The sequence below is a fragment of the Phacochoerus africanus genome, chromosome 8 (genome assembly GCF_016906955.1).
Source record: "Phacochoerus africanus isolate WHEZ1 chromosome 8, ROS_Pafr_v1, whole genome shotgun sequence".
NCBI classification, from domain to species: domain Eukaryota; kingdom Metazoa; phylum Chordata; class Mammalia; order Artiodactyla; family Suidae; genus Phacochoerus; species Phacochoerus africanus.
In genome coordinates, this window is record NC_062551.1 from 108,493,365 (window position 1) to 108,507,787 (window position 14,423).

Consider the following 14,423-nt stretch of genomic DNA (forward strand, 5'->3'; position numbering starts at 1 on the left):
TTCTTCAGTACAGTTCTTTGTACGGGACTGCTTTGTAGGATGCTCAGCATCCCTGATCCTAGGGCGCTTAACAGCCCCGAACATTCACAACATCTGGGAAGGGGTGGGAATGCAGCATATTTAGGATCATTGAGTGGGTGCTCTCCCCAAGGTTGGCAGCACCAACTGCTGACTGACTACAGAAAGTGTGTTTTATTAGCTCCATCGTGGTTATTGGTAAGCCACTTTCAAAACATGACCTATCAACTCACACTGGGTGCAAGGATGTAATTTAAAAATATGTATGTGTGTGTGTATAAATGTAAATGAAATGTATGTGCATCATCCATTTAATTACTGCCTATGTCCCTTAACATTTAGCATATGGTCCTGCCAGAGCTGCACTACAGGTTTTTTAAAGACGGTTTAATTCAGTAAAGCTCCTATTAAATGATACTCTGATAGTAAGTTTTCATTAGATTGAATAAGATACCCTTAATTATATTCTCAAAGGTTTTGCTTTGGCTAATATTGATCATTTTTTTTCCCCTGATCTTTGGGAAGATGAAATATGCTTTTAAATATTAAACATTTTGCTGTGACACATTAGTTACTTTTTCTTAGAGGTTTGTCCCTTGTATAATTGCTGTAACTAAACTGTGCCATTTAGCCCCATGAAACTCATTACTCTCTTTACTACAGAGATATTGTTGAGGACGTGGTTCATTATACCACACTATTCTCCTCTTTATGAAGACCCAGAGGAGAAATTTCTCCTGGGTCTTAGTACCCAGAATATCTGTGATTCTCCCAAGCAACTGATTTGTTTTTTATCTCAAGAAACCTGAATTGGAGTTCTCTTGTGCATCTGGATAAGGATCTGGCATTGTCACTGCAGCAGCTTGGGTTGCTGCTATGGCAGGGGTTCGATCTCCCTGGCCTGGAAACTTCCACATGCCATGAGTCCAGCCACAAAAAAAAAAAAAAAAGAAAGAAAGAAAGAAAGAAACCTGAATCATTTAACCAACTGTTTTCTATTTGATGGCCACTTGGTAACTCAGGAAGCTGATCTGACACTCAATCTCTAGTGTAAGACCTACGGCTCGTGTTTGGGATACTAACCTTACCTCTGGTTTCATCCTATTTTTCCAACAATAATTTTCCTCTCAACTGCTGAACTGATAGCCTTAATATTTAATTTTGTTCTTATGTGTATTTATAAACCACCGTAAATAATTTTTTAGAATGAAAAAGAATACACACTGACACAGTTTAGGGTGACAACATCTGCAACTCAGAATTACAAGTAAGACTATGCAATACCCATGTTACTACTTAACATCCAGGAAGGCAAAAGAGGGGGAGGAAAACTAAAGCAGAGGTTTAGGGATGATCTGAGAAAAGAGGTACATATGGTGGTAGGTAGTACAATACCACGAGTAACTACTCTGCTTAATGTTAAAAACAAAATTAAATTTAAAACTAGGAGTCCCTTGGTGGCACAGCAGTTTAGAAATCCAGTGTTGTTGCTGCTGTGGCACAGGTTTGACCCCAGGCCTGGGAATTTCTGCATGCGGCAGGTGAGGCCTCCCCCAAATTTTACGCTGAAATATGTACACTTAAAGATGATCACTGTGTCTGGGGATATGTTTGGAAAAGAGAAAAAAAGATTTTTGGGGGAGAAATTCTACTTTGTACTCTATTAGAATGTACAGAAAAGCTGGTTGCCATGTGGTTTGGAAAGATGTTTCTGAGACATAGATAAATGAGCTTAATTTATCTTTGATTTTTCCTGCACAAAATGTTTACTAAATTTTATAGAAACAGGTTTTGTTTGGTTGGTGTTCTTTGCTTTTAGTACCATTCTGGAGCTCCTGATACAGACTTATTTAGTAGTACTAGATTGCTCATCTGTACATGATAAGTTGTTGGTAGTATGGTTCTTTTTTTAGCTACCATTAAAAATTGGCCAATTTGGAGTTCCCGTCATGGCTCAGCAGTTTACGAATCTGACTAGTATTCATGAGGACGAAGGTTTGATCCCTTGCCTTGCCCAGTGGGTTAAGGATCTGGCATTGCTGTGGCTATGGTGTAGGCCGACAGCTATAGCTCTAATTTGACCCCTAGCCTGGGAACCACCATGTGCCATGGGTGAGGCCCTAAAAAAAAAAAAAAAAAAATTAGCCAATTTTACTAGAATAAATACCTAGAGATTAGAACTAAAGCTAGTAATTTTAATGGAAGATGGATTCATTCTTAAAAACTATAGTTAGTTCATAAAATTGTTAATGAAAAATGAATATACTATTTATAAGACTTTTTTTTTTTTTTTTTTTTACAGTTGAGATTACAAACATCTTGCTAGAATGATTTCTTCAAAGCCCAGACTTGTCATACCTTATGGCCTCAAGACTCTGCTTGAGGGAGTTAGCAGAGCCATTCTCAAAACCAATCCACCAAACATCACCCAGTTTGCAGCAGTTTATTTCAAAGAACTTATTGTATTTAGAGAAGGTTTGTTATTGTTTTAGATGATATATTTGTTACTTTGAAAAAGAAAGCTTTTTAAATTGGCAATTTTATGTATCTGATTTCCTGTATTTATTTCTTCAGGAAATAATTCTCTGGATATAAAAGATCTGGTTAAACAATTTCATCAGACTAAAGGTAAGTACCATAGTTTAATAAAAATAATATATAGTAATAGTTTAATAAAGATCTAATTATAAATTATTGCATCATTCCTAGCATAAGTTCAAACTTGAGTGATCTCATATAATTTCTGCTTAAATAATTTTTACTGATGTTTAAGTAATCACATTGATGCTTTATTATTGAATCAGTTTTTTTTTTTTTTTTTATCTGAGAACTGACATTTTGGAGGATTCAAAATCTTAAAAAAGACAAAAAATAGGAAACATGACTTTTGCAAATGATTTCATAAAATAAAACCTAGAACAGTGTGTGTAAACTACTATTCAAACCCTTTCCAATATATCCTGAATTTTGTGGTAATAAAGACTCAATAATTTGAGTATTATGAGATACATTACTTAGGAGAGCTGTATCAGCAGTCTTCTTGGAAGATTATTTTAAGAGAAAAGGTCAATCACCCTTTTTTTCTCCCCATGATAGTTTAACTGCAGTCCAGCTTAGAGGACAGGAGATCAATGTTTCTGTTCCAAGTGTGTCTCTATGTAGTGAAGAGAGAGGTTTTTCATTGCAGGTGGTCTCTGGCCTGCCTCTGTGGCCTAAGGCTGTATATATGCTTTTAAAAAAGTTGTGTTTTATGTCTATATGTGTAAATGTCTCTTATGTGAACATGAAGCATGAAACTGAGCTGAAGGAGTCGGGGGGAAAAATGGAAATGGCAAAGTTCACATGATGAAAATCTGGGAAGATCAATATAAGAAAAACAGGATATATTGATTACCTCCCAAGGACAGGCACACATATCTAAAACAATGGTAAGAAAAAACTTTAGGAAGAATTTTGTGGAGAAAATGGTGACTTACAGTGATTGTGAGAAATAGCTAAATAATGCTACACTGCTGACCAGTGTTTTGGAATGACCATAGAGAAAGGAAATGTAGGATCACTTTGATTCTCAGCCACTTTGGTGATATGAAGTGGTAACACAGACAAACTAGGGAGAGATCAGGGGTAAGACCTAGGAAAATGTAAAAATCATGAGCATTTGGATCTACAGTGAAAGAAACACTCAGACAAAAAGCAAGGTTAAGAATAGGAAGAGTCAGCATTTCGGAGTTCCCACTGTGGCTCAGTGGAAATGAACCTGACTAGTATAGTATCCATGAAGATGCAGGTTTGATCCCTGGCCTCATTAAGTGCATTAAGGATCCGGCATTGCCGCAAGCTGTGGTATAGGTTGAAGATTCAGCTTGGATCTGGCATTGCTGTGGCTGTGGTGTAAACCGGCAGCTACAGCTCCAATTGGATCCCTAGCCTGGGAATTTAATTTGTTGCGGGTACCGCCCTTAAAAAAATTTCAAGGGGTGGGAGAGTGATCTGCTGTGGTTCAGGAATATTTTATTGTCAAGTCTGGCTGCTTCCCTGCAAGGTCTTGATGGCATTTTCAGCTTACCGTGGGGAATAGATCTGGGGTTTGCTTACCATCAGCAGGATATACACACAAGTGCTCCAGCACTGACCACTCTCCCCCTTTCCATGAGCCTGGCTTCCCAGGCAGTCAAAGTTCCTATGGCCTTTGTACTTGTGTCTGTTGTGCCAAGAGCTACGTCTGAAAGGACTGGGTGTGCAGACATGCTTGGTTTAGAATGGTGATAGTCAGTGAATCTTTATGGTGGTAGTAACTAAGTAGTAGCCTTTGAAGCTAATTTGTTTACTGAAGAGTTTACCCACCTTTCAAACTAACAAGTGTTTTTTGTTTTGTTTTTTGCTTTTTTTAGAGCCGCATCCACAGCATATGGCAGTTCCCAGGCTATGGGTCCAATCAGAGCTACAGCTGCTGGCTTACACCACAGCTCATGGCAATGCTGGATTTTTAATCCACTGAGCAAGGCCAGGGATCAAATCCAAAGCCACATGGTTCCTAGTTGGATTCGTTTCCACTTCACCAAGATAGGAACTCCCAACCTAGCAAGTGGACTAAACTGATGGATTTTGGTCTAGATAGGTTAACATCTTTGAATCTCAGCGTTCAAAATTAACAGATTGAACTAATGGAGCAGCCATATTTTCAATATGGAGTAGGAGATTCCCCTGCCTTTTTCCTCCAGTAACAATAGATATCAAGGAAATTGATATAGAGTACAGATAATCCCAGCAGTAAGCTCTACAGTATGGCTGTAGAGACAGATTGCTCTTTAGGGCAGTTGAGTAGTTTAGTGCCTATGACTACCTCAACTACCTAAACTGCCTAAACTACAAACTACTGCTAGTTCTAGTTTACCAGAAAGTTGGGAAGGGAACATGGAAGAATGACCAGAAAACCTAAAAGTTATGGTCAATATCAACTTGGCTCATTTTGTCTGCCTTTTGTTGTCATATCAAATGGCTTCTTTTTTGGGGGGTTAGGGGGGTCCACACCCACAGTGGGTGAAGGTTCCCAGGTCTAATCGGAGCTACAGCTGCTGGCCTATGTCACAGCCGCAGCAATTCAGGATCTGAGCCACGTCTGCGACCTACACCACAGCTCACAGCAACGCCAGATCCTTAACCCACTGAGTGAGGCCAGGGATCGAACCCACAACTTCATGGTTCCTAGTTGGATTCGTTTCCACTGTGTCACGACAGGAACTCCTCAAATGGCTTCTTAATGGACAAACAGTATCCATTAAGTTGGGTCTGTCATAGACACCGCCCAAGTCAACCTGTCCCCAAGAAAGCATCACTCTGGTCTAAAGAGGAACTATCTGGAGATATGCATGCATCATAAAGTTGCCACTAGGTAGGGTATTTCCTCTCCCAAGTGACAGCCTCCTACCTTCTGACTGGCTTAATTCTTCACCTGCACCTTCTGTGGGAGTTTTGGGTAAATCTGGCTGCATGATTTTTCAGTTCTCTACAGTAGAGATGTAGATACAACATCTTCTCCTCCTAAATAGAACTTGCCTTATGGGGATCCCAGTTTTAAATATAGGTGGTGGCACCTATTATATCCTACATGCTCTGGGTCTGTGGCTCTCCCTGGCTCTCAGTGACTGACAATATGGGGAAATGAACCATACCTTGAGGACTCAGTTAGCTGACCCTTATTCTGGTCTTTTACTTTCTTCAACATGAACCTAGATCAGCCTAAAGGACAGCACGAGTTTTTAAAACCTGGTAATGTGGGCAAGAGCTAAACTACCATCCCGAATGCACTTGTCCTCACTGTCTCCCAGGTATCAGATGTATCCTCCAAAGTTATTCCCAAACTGGTCTGTTCATTGTGCAGCAGCATTACTACTAAGCTTGTCCGTATGCACAGAAAGCATGGAGATAAGTACATCCTGCACATAGCATTTCAAACACTTCATTCCAGGATTTTTTTCCTAGAATGGTAGGATTTACCATAGAACCAATAATGTTTATCCCTCTCCCCAGTGCTTTCAAAATTTCATGCAGAGTCGGGTGATGAAAGAGGGAAAAGAGACAGACTTGGAAGCAAACTTTTCTCACTCCTCTGTCATCTCTCATTTTTTCTCCCATTTTCCAGATCCTAGGACCTTTAGGATGGTCTCTGGCTCTATCTGGGCCTCCGTTGTGGCATTTCACACGTGCTTATTTATAGAGCAGCTCATGTAGGTTTAGCAGGATAAGGATCCAGCGCTGTCACTGCTGTGGCTCGGGTTTGAATCCTGGCCTGGGAACTTCCGCATGCTGGGGGTTCAAGGGAAAAAAAAAAAAAAAAGGCAGTCATGTAAAACACTTTTTTGGATCCTCCTCTTGATTTTCTGCAGTTGGATTAAGCAGGTCTCACTACTGTATGAATCAGTGAAAGCGCTTCTGTTTCTCAGTCTTCTCAGAATTTCTTCACTAATGCACATGACTCATTATTTGAGGGGATTTTAGATATTTTAAGGCAAAAAAGTTGTCTCAAGTTCTACCACTTAGTATATCTAGGAAAAGAAGGAAGAAAGGGAATGGAATTTATTGAGGACCTGTTTTGTCCGAGTTATTTACAATATATTTTTTCAATTAAGACAACTTCATAAGGTAGGTAAGGTCAATGAAATTGTACTCAAGAAATACGAGCTCGAGGACTCATTTATTGTCTTTCTACAATAGACAGACTAACATTCTAGGATCCCTAGAGAAAAACCTTTTAGTGAAATCTCAGCTCTCTTTTCCTACCTCATCTCCCACTATTTCACTTCTTCCTCTCGTCAGCTTCTTGTATGGAGCCTGTAGCCGAGATTGTGCCAGTTCTGATCTTTTCACCACTCAGTGAAGAGGGCAGTGGTTTCTCCACAATAGTGGTAAATGAGATCCGACATTCTTAACACTATGCATCTGCTAAGTAAGCCTAACTGAGTCTAGTTTCCAGTGTTAGCCCTGTCTTGGCTTCCAACACAGGCAGGAAATAGGTACCTCTTTGAAGAAGCAAGAAGGCCTAACCCACCGAGGGAATGTAAATTGGCACAACCACTACGGAAAACAGTAGGGAGGTACCTCAGAAAACTAAATATAGAACTACCATATGATTCAGTAATTCCACTCCTAGTCATATATCTGGGCAAAACTATAATTAAAAAAGAGACATGCAGCACTATTCACAATAGCCAAGACATGGAAACAACCTAAATGCCCATCAATAGATGAAAGGATTAAGAAGATGTGGTACATATACACAATGGACTACTACTCAGCCATAAAAAGAAAAAAATAATGCTGTTTGCAGCAACATGGATAGAACTAGAGACTCTCATATTAAGTGAAGTCAGTCAGAAAGCGACAAATACAATATAATATCACTTATATGAGGAATCTAAAATAGGGCACAGATGAACCTATCTACAGAACAGAAACAAACTCACAGACATGGAGAAGAGATTTGGCACAAGGGAAACTCCATATACCACATCTTCTTAATCCATTCATCTATCAATGGACATTTAGGTTGTTTCCATGTCTTGGCTATTGTGAATAGTGTTGCAATGAACATACAGGTTCAAGTGTTTTTTTCAAGTAAAGTTTTGTCTGGGTATATGCCTGAGAGTGGGATTGCTTGGTCATGTGGTATTTCTATATTTAGTTTTCTTAGGTACCTCCATACTGCTATCCATATGGAAGTACCTAATTGGATTTGTTTCTGCTGCACCACGACAGGAACTCCTGTATATCTTCTTTGGAGAAATGTCTATTCAGCTCTTTTGCCCATTTTTCCATTGGGTTTTTGGCTTTTTTGCTGCTGAGTTGAATAAGTTGTTTGTATATTTTAGAGATTAAGACCTTGTGAGTTGCATCATTTGAAACTATTTTCTCCCATTCTGTAAGTTATCTTTTTTTTTTTTTTATGGTTTCCTTTGCTGTGCAAAGGCTTGCCAGTTTGATTAGGTCCCATTGGATTATTTTTGCTTTTATTTCTATTGCTTTGGGAGACTGACCTGAGAAAACATTTGTAAGGCTGATATCAGAGAATGCTTTGCCTATGTTCTCTTCTAGGAGTTTGATGGTATCTTGTGTTATGTTTAAGTCTTTAAGCCATTTTGAGTTTATTTTTGTGCATGGTGTGAGAGCGCATTCCAGTTTCATTGACTTATATATGGCTGTCCAGTTTTCCCGGCACCACTTGCTGAAAAGACTGTCTTTTTCCCATTTTATAGTCTTGCCTCCTTTGTTGAAAATTAATTGCCCATGGTGTCTGGATTTATTTCTGGGTTCTCTATTCTGTTCCATTGGTCTGCCTGTCTCTTTTGTACCAGTACCACACTGTCTTGATGACTGTGGCTTTATAACATTGCCTGAAGTCTGGAAGAGTTATGCCTCCTGCTTGGCTTTTGTTCCTCAGGATTGCTTTGGCAAGTCTGGGTCTTTTGTGGTTCCATGTAAATTTCTGGATGGTTTGTTCTAGTTCTGTGAGAAATGTCATGGCTAATTTGATAAGGATTGCATTGAATCTGTAGATTGCTTTGGGTAGTATGGCCATTTTTACAATATTTTTTCCAACCCAGGAGCATGGAATATCTTTCCATTTCTTTGAATCCTCTTTAATTTCCTTGATTAATGTTTTATAGTTCTCAACATATAAGTCTTTCACCTCCTTGGTCAGGTGTATTCCCAGGTATTTGATTTTTTTGGGTGCAGTTTTAAAAGTATTATATTTTTGTATTCCTTTTCTAAAATGTCATTATTAGTATACAGAAATGCAACTGATTTCTAAATATTAATCTTATATCCTGCTGCTTTGCTGAATTTGTTAATCAGTTTGAATAGTTTTTGGGTTGAGTCCTTAGGTTTTTCTATGTATAGTATCACGTCATCTGCATGCAGTGACAATTTTACATCTTTGCTTCCAGTTTGGATGCCTTTTATTTCTTCTGTTTGTCTGATTGAAGTGGCTAGAACTTCCAATACTATGTTGAATAACAGTGATGAGAGTGGGTATCCTTGTCTTGTTCCAGATTTTAGTGGGAAGGCTTTCAGCTTTTCTCCACTGAGTATTATATTTGTTGTGGGTTTGTCATAAATGGATTTTATTATGTTAAGGTATGTTCCCTCTACCCACTTTGGTAAGAGTTTTTATCATGAATGGATGTTGGACTTTATCAAATGCTTTTGCTGCATCTATTGAGATGATCATGTGGTTTTTGACTTTTGTTAATGTGGTGTATGACATTGATTGATTTGCATATGTTGAACCATCCTTGCGAACCTGGGATGAATCTATCAGGCTAATTTTCAATTTTTATGCAGCACCATAGTAGTTATGCACATCATTAAATATTGTCTTGAGTTTTTTATTCATATTAGATATTCATAATAATGTTTTCAGTTTCTTATGCCATATTCTATTTTTTTTTGCCTTTTAGAATTCATTACACATACTTGTAGTTATCCACTCTTACTAAACTAACAGGAATATGTCTATTTCGTGACTATACATACTACATTTTGTGAGGCTCTGGTGTACTCTGTACTTTCCCGGGCAATTTTTTCAAGTAAGGCTATACTGATTCCCCAGAAACTAGTATTGTGCCAGAATGATCCTTTTATTTCTTGAAGTCCTGCATTTGCCTAGGCAGGGTATACCAAGGTAATAATCTCATTAAGTTAAAAAAATTTCAATGATTATCTGGTGATGTTGGGAGTAGGGCTTTGGTCACACTTTAACATTGTAAGCTTATCATCTGGGGCATAGACCATACTAAAGAAGGCAGATAAATCACCAAGCAAATGATAGAGTCAAGAATTGGGGTCAGGGGGAGTTCCCTTCATGGCGTAGCAGTTAATGAGCCGGATTAGCATTCATGAGGATTCGGGTTCCATCCCAGGCCTCATTCAGTGGGTTAAGGACCCAGCATTGCCATAAGCTGTGGCGTAGGTTGCAAATACAGCTTGGATCCTGCGTTGCTGTGGCTGTGGTGTAGGCTGGCAGTTGTAGCTCCAATTCAACCCCTTGTCTGGGAACTTCCATGTGCCACGGGTGTGGCCCTAAAAAAGCAAAAAAAATAAAAAGAAGAATTGGGGTCAGATTCTTCAGTACAGGGTCAGGACTAAGAGAGGAGGGGGCTGGGGTGAGAAGCAGATATGGAAAACCGGGAAAGCTAGGACAGCAAACCAAGCTGCCAAGATGAAGACAGGAGCCAGGAGATGTAAGAACATAAAGGAAGGACATCTGGGGTCTTATGGGTTAAATATCTTACTCTTCTATCCAGAAACTTCAATAGCTCCCTATTGTTCACAGAATCCAAACTCTTTAGTGTTGCGGGGATACTTTTAAAAAATATTAACCTAGTATAATCTGATTTCAGATAACTGCTGGTTTGTTTGTTTTCTCTGTTTGCTCTGTTGGATCTCCACCCATTGAAGGATTCATTTGCTTTAGGGAAAAGGCAAATATAGTCTGGTGCAAGGAAGTAATTATTCAGTATTAAGTTTCCAAAGTTCCTAATACAAGTTTTGCAGGAGCCTGTTTTTGTTGAGGGAAGATTTTCTTGGAATTTCCAAATCTGAATTTTGATTTAAGACCTAATGATATCAGAACCAAGTTTTTACTTTATGTAAACCATAGAGGAGGGAGAAAAAGATAAGATACAAAGTCATTTCCTGTTGCAAAGGGAAGGGAAATGGAAAATCCTTCTCATCAATAGAATTGTGATGCTGGGGTGTGGTTGGTGCATGAAAAGCACTGGCTGAGATTGAAACTGGTGATATGGAAGCACACAGAATCTCTGATCACAAGTCCCTAAGACCCAAGCAGGTGGCTTGTTCTTTGCATTCCTGGGTGCTCTCTAGAAGAATACATGCCTCCTGGAACCTGAGTGTAAGGTTACCATAGCACTGCATTTAATATGTCATATGCTACATTCAGCTCCCACACTATGATTGTCTTGATATTTTCAGTAAATATTGAATAAAATAAATCAATGCTTTTGAATCAGTGGATTCGAAATAATGAGTTTTTCTCGATGGGTCTGAGATAATATTTCTAGTTTCTTATGGCCTGTGTGTGGCTTTCAGTGGATCCAGATGTGTTTAGATTGTCCCAGGGTGCTGGATGGGAAAAAGAGAAGTGACTCAACCCACTAGCAGTGTGCTGGGAAGAAAATAAAAACTGTCAGGTAGACCTTACTTGCTAAAGAGGACCAAATTAGGAGGGGAATCTCTCAGGCCTTGAGTGAAATAAGCACACAGGCCACACTTTCCACAGAGTAGAAACCTGAGTAGTAGGTACAGTGAAGTCAGAGACCAGCATCCTGCACCTAGGCAGTATGAGTTAAGCCTCTACCAGACGTAACTGAGAGCTAGCAGAAAAGGACAACCTGTGGATCAGAGCCAAAGCTCACTGTAGTATCAGATTCCCTCTTCAGAAATGGGAGACTCTTTGATAAAAAAGGCAGTACCCCAAAAGACTGAATAATTAACCCAAACAGACTTTTAAACTAGAAGGGACGAAGATTTTTTTTTTTTTTAGATGAGAGTTGCAACGTTTATTTCAGGTTCTCTCTTGGGTTTTTTGGGTTTTTTTTTTCTTTTTTTGCCACACAGGCAGTATGTGGGAATTCCTGGGCCAGGGATTGAACCTACGCCGCACAGCAGCAATCAGAGCCACAGCGGTGAGAACGCAGGAGCCTCAACCCGCTAGGCCATCAGAGAACTCCCGGGACGAAGATTTTTAACTAAGATCAAGTCAGTTTTTTATTTGGGAAGGAGGCATTTTTTTAAAATGATTTTTATTTTTTCTATTACAGTTGGTTTACAGTGTTCTGGCAATTTTCTGCTGTACAGCAAAGTGACCTAGTCGCACATATATGTATACATTCTTTTTTCTCACATTATCATGCTCCATCATAAGTGACTAGATATAGTTCCCAGTGCTATATGGCAGGATCTCATTGTTTATCCATTCCAAAGGCAATAGTTTGCATCTATTAACCCCAGATTCTCACGCCATCCCATTCCCTCCCCCTCCCCCTTGGCAACCACAAGTCTCTTGTCCATGTCCATGAGTTTCTTTTCTGTGGAAAGGTTTACTTCTGCCATATATTAGATTCTGGATATAAGTGATATCATATGGTATTTTTCTTCTCTTTCTGACTTACTTCACTTAGTATGCGAGTCTCTAGTTCCATCCATGTTGCTGCAAATGGCATTATTTTGTTCTTTATGGCTGAGTAGTATTCCATTGTGTATATATACCACATCTTCTTAATCCATTCATCTATCAATGGACATTTGGGTTGTTTCCATGTCTTGGCTATTGTGAATAGTGTTGCAGTGAACGTACAGGTTCAAGTGTCTTTTTCAAGGAAAGTTTTGTCTGGGTATATGTCCAGGAGTGGGACTGCTGGGTCATATGGTAATTCTATATTTAGTTTTCTGAGGTACCTCCATACTGTTTTCCATAGTGGTACCAACTTACATTCCCACCAACAGTGTAGGAGGTTTCAGAAGGAGGCATTTTAATGCAAACTGAGATCAGCTAGAGAAAGTAGATAATGCTTTCTAGCATGTCTAAGTCATAGTATGTAAATTTTGATTTCTTTAAAAGACCAGGGCATGCAGAGCTTTCTATGATCTAAATCTATCCTACCTTTGCAATCATCTTTCATTTCATATCCTTACAGACTTTCTGCACCAGACAGACGACTTGTCATCTTCTGCAAATGTGAAGTAATTTCAAGTCATTTGATTCTGGCTTATGCTACTTCTCCCTCCTTTCCCTTCCTTTTCTACCTTTTAAATCCTACATGTCCTTAAAGTCCAATTCATTATTTCATTTAACCAGTATTTAAATTCCCACCCATTGCCAGACAGGTACTAGGTGAAATTGAGATGTAGCTAATGCTGAAGTTAACAAAGTCCAGTGCCTGGATTTTTGGGAAAAGGGGTTCACAGAAATTGAGCCCCATATCTATCCTGGTGGCATATTTCAAATTCATGTGCAGGAAAATAGAAGCCAGGCAGAGACTGGAAGTATCTCCAGGAAGAGGGAACAGAGAAGCAGAGTTTGGGGATACTAATGTGGCTGGGATTTGGGTGACAAAACACCAGAGAAAGGCACTTACAGAGGATTCCCCAAATGTCTGCAAAAATCTTTTATTTTTATTTTATTTTATTTTTTTGTCCAATGCCTAAGCTGCTCATGTGTGAACTATAAAGCTTGAAAAGGCTTAGCAGAGATATAACATGATGGAGGATAATGTGAGAAAAAGAATGTATATGTGTGTGTGTGTGCATGACTGGGTCCCTTTGCTATACAAACAGAAATTGACCGAAATTGTAAATCAACTATAATAAAAAATTTTTTTTAAAAAGAAAGATAAAGCTAAGCAGAGAAGAGCTGTTGGGAGACTGAAAGCTAAGTAGGCATTTCTGAAGTGATGCAGTTTGGGGGAAGCTTAGGAGTTTGGCCTCAACCAAAATGAAGAGATTTTTTTTCCAAAACCCTGGCAATTCAGTTGAGACCCCAGGAAGGTCATACCCTAGGAATAAAGATAATATGCTAGGCATAAGAGCAAAGCTGAAATATATCTATTTTAATAGAATCTAAAAAGAAGTCTCAGGAGGATCAGATTTGCCATTGTTAGAACAAGATATCAAAACCATCTAGAAGAAAATAATATAGTCAGAGCCTCTACAATGTCATTTACAGTTTCTAGCATACAATTAAAAATTACCATTCATTCAGAGCAGGAGGAAGTGACTAATAATTAAGAATTAAAACACTCACTAGAATCAGAGCCAAAGAAGATTCAAATACTGGAATTACTACACAAGAACTGAGAAGAACTATGATTAACATGCCTTGAAAAGGTGGGAAACTTTGGCAGAGTAAGAATATAAAAATAAGAAACAAAGAAACAAATGATTGGCGTTCCCTTCATGGCATAGCAGAAACAAATCTGACTAGGAACCATGAGGTTGCAGGTTTGATCCCTGGCCTCACTCAGTGGGTTAAGGATATGGCATTGCTGTGAGCTGTGGTGTAGGTCACAGACGCGCTTGGATCCTGCATTGCTGTGGCTGTGGTGTAGGGCGGCAGTTGTAGCTCTGATTCAACCCCTAGCCTGGGAACCTCCATATGTTGCAGGTGCAGTACCCCCCCCCAAAAAAAGAAAAGATTATTCCAGAACTGCAGACCAATTCTTTTTTTTTTTTTTTTTTTTTGCTTTTTTAGGGCCCGCACTGGAAGCATATGGCTTCCCAGGCTATGGGTTGAATCAGAGCTATAGCTGCTAGCCTGTGTCACAGCCACAGTAACTCAGGATCCGAGCCACATCTGCAACCTACATCACAGCTCATAGCAATGCCAG

At 39.2% G+C, this 14,423-nt stretch overlaps 1 protein-coding gene across 1 annotated transcript in view; it reads left to right on the top strand.

The window, feature by feature from the left end:
* CABYR (calcium binding tyrosine phosphorylation regulated) overlaps window positions 1–14,423 on the top strand; it is a 28,268-nt gene that overhangs the window by 3,068 nt on the left and 10,777 nt on the right. Inside the window, 2 exon segments of the mRNA XM_047793948.1 lie at window positions 2,321–2,493; window positions 2,593–2,646. Coding sequence (XP_047649904.1) covers window positions 2,346–2,493; window positions 2,593–2,646 — 202 coding nt within the window. The 5' untranslated portion in view covers window positions 2,321–2,345.